This window comes from Pezoporus wallicus, unplaced genomic scaffold (assembly GCF_028554395.1).
Source record: "Pezoporus wallicus isolate ANWC-B61680 ecotype Strahan unplaced genomic scaffold, APGP_CSIRO_Pwel_v1 contig_7936, whole genome shotgun sequence".
In the NCBI taxonomy this organism is placed as follows: Eukaryota; Metazoa; Chordata; class Aves; order Psittaciformes; family Psittacidae; genus Pezoporus; species Pezoporus wallicus.
Window position 1 is genome coordinate 24,862 of NW_026637568.1, and position 6,000 is coordinate 30,861.

At 45.0% G+C, this 6,000-nt stretch overlaps 1 protein-coding gene and 1 pseudogene across 1 annotated transcript; both read right to left on the reverse strand.

Annotated features, from left to right (window-relative positions):
• Positions 1 to 1,290: 1,290 nt before the first annotated feature.
• On the reverse strand, positions 1,291 to 2,245 carry LOC130597685 (olfactory receptor 1038-like; annotated as a pseudogene).
• A 3,140-nt stretch (positions 2,246 to 5,385) lies between these two features.
• LOC130597686 (olfactory receptor 5AR1-like) lies at positions 5,386 to 5,992 on the reverse strand (the record flags this gene model as incomplete). The annotated part of the gene is made up of 1 exon (XM_057406418.1): positions 5,386 to 5,992. A coding segment is annotated over one exon (492 nt), but the record flags the coding sequence as incomplete, so codon positions are not given.
• Positions 5,993 to 6,000: the final 8 nt, after the last annotated feature.

The window sequence follows — 6,000 nt, forward strand, 5'->3', positions numbered from 1 at the left end:
AAGAAGAGCAATATGTAATTCAAAGATTATTAAAAAGAACTATATGAAGGCAAAAAGAGGCACTAAGCATACCTGGGTGCGCTTATGCAGAGTGAATAATCAGCTTGAAGTCCCAGATGCAGACAGCTGGGTACTGCACTTGCTCCATCCGCTTCGTCAGGGGACCCAAGCAAGCAGCACCTTGGGTGTTCAGGGGAGAGGAAGACCCCTGATCCTCCCTCCTAGCAGCACTCAGGTTTTTTACAACCCTACTTCAATTCACAGCAGAGCAGAGGCTCAGATATGACTTGTCCCCATTTAGCACAAGGGCTCTGATATCAAGAGACTGACAGAGCTTTATTTCTTAGAATCCCAGCCTGGATTCAGTTACAGAGAGCTTACATGAAGAGGAAGTGGGGAGAAGTTACTGCTGGTTCCCATTTCACTGGGGATATCCCTGATGCAGTAAGGGGAGTCAGAATTCCAGACTGGTTTGAATTGAAGGGACCTTAAAGCTCATCCAGCTCCAACCCCTGCTATGGACAGGGACCCCTTCCACTAGAGCAGCTTGCTCCAAGCCCCTGTGTCCAACCTGGCCTTGAACACTGCCAGGGATGGGGCAGCCACAGCTTCTCTGGGCACCCTGTGCCAGCGCCTCAGCACCCTACCAGGGAGAAACTTCTGCCTAAGAGCTCATCTCAATATCCCCTCTGTCATTTCACGTGACCAAACCTTATGGGCTGGAGTTGAAATACCTGGAAATATCAGTTAATATTTCCTTAAAACCAGAAATAAAATCAGAAATCATTTGTTAATATAAAACATGAGCTCAGATACCAGCTGGTTTGATGCCAGCAGGGCAAAGCCACCACCTTCTCCCTTTTTGCTCTCTGAAGCCTGAAATAAAGTCTATTGTTATGTTTAATAGCATTTAAATAATAAAATATATTAATTTCAAGTAATATTTATGTAACATTCACATTGGACAACAACTTTCTTTCCAATACACAGTCACTGTCAGGTCTCAGGCTGCAGCCAGAGAAAGTCCTGTCGATCCCAGCACAGAATGCAGCCTTGGTTTAAGGAGTAGCATGTTTTCCAGGTGTCATGCTTCCAAGTATGCCTAGTCCCTGCTTTGTGAAGGTGCTATATCCACCCATCCTCATCAAGGTGCTATATCCAACCATCCTCATCAAGGTGCTATATCCAACCATCCTCTTCAAGGTGCAATATCCAGCCATCCTTGAACGTGCAATATCCAGCTACCTTCTTCTCCTCACCAGGGCAGGGTAGCCCTCTCCTTTCAGCTGATTAGGAATCATGAATGGACAAAGAGGAGAGGACTCTACTTTCTGCTTTCGTCATGGCATTCTTCATATCCACATTTCTTAGGCTGTAGCTGAGTGGGTTCAGCATGGGGACAGCCAGAGAGTACAGCATGGAGATCACCTCGTCATGCTTCGAGGAATGGCTGGAGACGCGGAGCAGGTACTGGAAGAGGGAGCTGCCATTGTACAAAGCAATGGAGATGAAGTGAGAGGCACAGGTGAAGAAAGCTTTGTGTTGACCAACCACAGACTGCATTCGCATGACAGCGGAAAGGACGGACAAGTAGGAGATGAGGATGAAGACCGCGGTGCTCAGTACCTTGAACCCCACCACGGCAGCAACCATCACCTCGATGGCAGGGGTGTCAGAGCAGGAGAGGGCTAGCAGTGGTGGTCCATCACAGAAGAAGTGATGGAACATCTTGGAACAACAGAATGGGAGACGAGATATGGAAACCGTGTGTATGGTAGAGCTGATCACGCCAGCTAAGTAGGCACCAGCCAACATCCCAATGCAAAGCCTTTGGGACATGACCATGGAGTAGGAGAAGGGGGTTACAAATGGCCATGTAGCGATCATAAGCCTTAGCAGCCAGCACGTAGCACTCGGTTGTGGCACAGGTTGCAAAGGAGAAGAGCTGGGTGGCACATCTAATGAAGGAAATCACCTTCTTCTCCACTAGAACATTGAGCAAGGCTTGAGGGATGATGTTAGAAGAGTAGCAGACATCCAGGAGAGACAAGTGGCTTAGGAAGAAGTACATGGGGGTGTGTAGGCAGGAATCCATTCTGATTAATGCAGTTACTCCCAGGTTTCCTATGAAGGTAACCACATAGATGGCAAGGAATAAGACAAAGCACATCACCCGCAGGTCTTCCCTGTTTGTGAAGCCCAGGAGAATAAACTCAGAGGGGGACATATAATTATCTTCAACCATAGTAAACCTATAAGCAGTTTGCCTGATTTATGTCTTTAAATTGAAATGCTGAATAGGCCCAAATCCCTCAATAATGTTAAGAATGTGAGGTTTTATCTATCAATCAGTTACACCACTTTAAGTCAATAGAAAGTGTGTAGTTTTTATATACACACACATGCTGCTACTTAGAAGGAAAAAATAAAAGCACAACTTCCTTTTCATTTTGATGCAGCTGCCTTTACTTTTCAATCAGAAATGCTTCCATTACTGTGCTCCCAAAGATGAGAGGGGGCTGCAGGGCCTTCAAGGAAAGGACAGAAGTCACCTCCTTGCTCCCAAAAAGCCCTAGTAGGGAATGACCCTGGTTATTCCTGCCTAGCACTTAATGTTCTGTAACAAAAGGTGGGTTTCCTACCCCATGCAGGTTACCAGGATGGATCCACCAGTAACCCAGGAACTTGGTTACTGTATAGGCATCCTCACCCATTTAATTCAGCATCAGAGAGCACCTAAATAAGCCCAGCTGCTCCCCTGGGATTATTTAGGTGGTGATGGGTGTGATTTACATACATCAACAACAAGGAATTAAATCCTTCATCTCCATGGGATAAACCTGTTTTGAGATCTGATGTGTTTTCCTTTGCTTTCATTACAAAATCTGGGATGGCTTTGTCAGGAGTAAAGATGTGCAATGCGGACGCTTTCTGAGAGGGATCTGTGGATCTAGAGGAAACAACTGATGGAGAAGGGAATCATTTAAAACACCATGAATTTGCACTTCAAATTGTGTACGGATAGCACAGGCTATTTAATGAAAAAAAAACATTTAAAAGGCAGAATGAATTTGATATCCTCAACAACAGAAGGACATGGAGCAAGTGCAGAGGAGGAGAAGAGGACACAAGGATGATCAGGGGCTAGAGCACCTCCCATACAGAGCCAGGCTGAGAACATTGGGGCTGTTCAGCCTGGAGAAGAGAAGCTGCGTGGAGACCTCAGAGCAGCTTCCAGTGTCTGAATGGTGCTACGAGGATGCTGGAGAGGGACTCTTCATCAGAGACTGGAGTGACAGGAAAAGGGGTGATGGGTTCAAAATGAAACAGGGGGAGTTCAGGTTACAGATAACAAAGAAGCTCTTCCCTGTGAGGGTACTGAGGCACTGGCACAGGGTGTCCAGAGAAGCTGTGGCTGCCCCATCCCTGGCAGTGTTCAAGGCCAGGTTGGACAGAGTCTTGGATGACATGGTCTAGTGTGTAGTGTCCCTGACCATGGCAGGGGGTTGGAACCAAGCTCCTTTCCAACCCAAACCACTCTATGATTCTACAATAATCTACATTTCATACAACCTGAAGCCTCAGCCAAGAACTGCATTAGGAAAAGTGGGGTTTAAAGCATCATTTCTAAATGTGAGGGGACTTTGAAGCTGTTAAACTATCTGACATTGCCTTAACAGGGTCAGGAAATAAACTGTCTACATAGGATCAGCCAACTGTAGAGGCAACATGATGGTCTTAGTTTATTTATCTATTATTTCTCAGTTTTCTGAGAACAAGCCTCTTGGCTACCCAAAGCTTCCCAGCACGTAAGAAAAAGGTGGTTTTATCTTAAATGAAAGGAGTGACTATTCCAGCAACGTCCAATAGATGGTGGTGTTGTATAAGAAATCCTGATCCATGATTTTCTAGCTACTTATTTCAAATCTTCTGCCTTTTGATACCTAAAGGGACTCCTGTGACCATTTTGCACCTCTTGGAGGTGACCACAGAGAGCAATGGTACCAAGAAGGAACAAAAATCACACAGGAAAAGGAATGGATTTTGTTCAGAAGTAGATGAAATGCAGCTTTGAAGGGGAAATGGGCATCTAAAGAGCAGGCATATGTGGATACTGTCATGTCCTGCTGGCAACAGTAAGAGTCAGCTTCAGGATGGTAACTTTACTAAAGAATAAGAATAAATAAAGAATAAAAGAGAACAGATAAAGAATAAAGTATAAATAAAGAATAAAGTATAAAAAAAGAATATTTATTTCTTAGTGCTGGCCAGGGTCACATCCCTGTTTGGGTTATTTTCCCCTGGATTAAAGAGTGTTTTTCCCACTGGTGATGCCACAGCTCAAGTGACCACAGGTGGAAAATCTCCATCCAGGACTCAGCCAAGCCTTCTCCTTCCTATCAGCCCATCAGCTCCAAATCCATTCCCAGAGGAGCTTGTTAACACAACTGGATCAACGGACATCTCTCACCTTTGAGTGATGAGCTGCTAAAGAAATAGGGAAGTTTTGGGTGTGTGGGGAAACCCTGTGGTGACTGTTTTCCCTGGTGGCATTGCGATTTTATAGCAACCAAGATATGGGGGAGCTGCAATTTGTGCCAGGAATGACTTCTTGCATAGGAAATAAAGACTTTTGGTTGGGTTTTTTCATTACCTTCGATTTTCCTGCTGTTTCAGGGTGTTGGTGTGTTTCCATGTTTGCTTTGGGTTTCTTTAATCCCCATTGCCTCAAACCAAAGTGCAACTCTCCTGCAGCAAACTCTACTGATAACATTCTTGCCTTTGTTTTTAACAAACCACTGTGGGTATAAATTAGAAAACTCCTTAGAGCTTCTCTTAAAGGCTTTGAGAAAGGCAGAACTTGAGGAGGAAAACTGAAAGGGTGAAGTTCTACAGCTGCCTGAAAAGAGGTGGCAAAGCCCAATTTGACTGTGATTTAACTCAGCAGCCTGGTTCCAAACACAGACCTGTTGAAGAATTTGCATTTCACTCACTTGGCTCATGCACAATACCCATTGCTCCATAACTGCATTAAAAGATCAGTTCATCCATTTAGATCTTGGGTTTCCATCCTTCCTGGGAAAAGCCCATAGCAGCAGATGGACCCTCCCCACCCTATAAATCACTGAGACCCCAACTAAACTGAGGCAAGGAAAATCAGTATCGTGGGTGTTGGTGTTGACATTTAACACAAGAATATATTGTGTTATATATAAATATATAGTTTAGGATGCATTTAATATTGTGTTTTTATATATATACACACATATACATATATGTTTATGTGTATAATTTGCCAGTCATAGGAACAGAGACCTCCTAGATGTCCTTTCTGAGCAATAACTATGTCCTGCTGGTCATAGTCACATCAGTGACTAGTCATGGTCACATCAGGTTGCTCCTGGCCTCATTCAGGCAGCTTCTGAACATGTCCATGGGTGGAGGCTCCACAGCCTCTGGAACAAAGCCTCATGTTACCCACATCCCTGGATCAGGGTTTTCAAAGCCTGACTGTGATTCTTTCTGCAGTTCTCCACAGAGCATCCTTCATCTCTTTGTTCCTCAAGCTGTAGATGAGGGGGTTGAGCATGGGGATCACCACCGTGTAGAAAACAGAGACCACTTTGTCAGTGTTCAGGGAGTAACTAGAGCTAGGGCGTAAATACATGAAGATGGTTGTTCCATACAACATGGTCACCACAATCAGGTGGGACATGCAGGTGGAAAAGGCTTTTTTCCTGCCCTCAGCAGAACGGATCCTCAGGATGGCAAAGAAGATGAAGACGTAGGAGACCAGAATGGCAGAGATGGTGCTGAGCTCAATGACACCAGCCAAGGAGAAGAGGATCATCTCATTGATGTACGTGCTGGCACAGGACAGAGCCAGGAGAGGAGGAACATCACAGAAGAAGTGGTTGATGACATTGGAGCTGCAGAAGGGCAGCCTGATGATGAAGGTCATCTGAATGATGGAGTTCAGGACACCCCCAATATAGCACC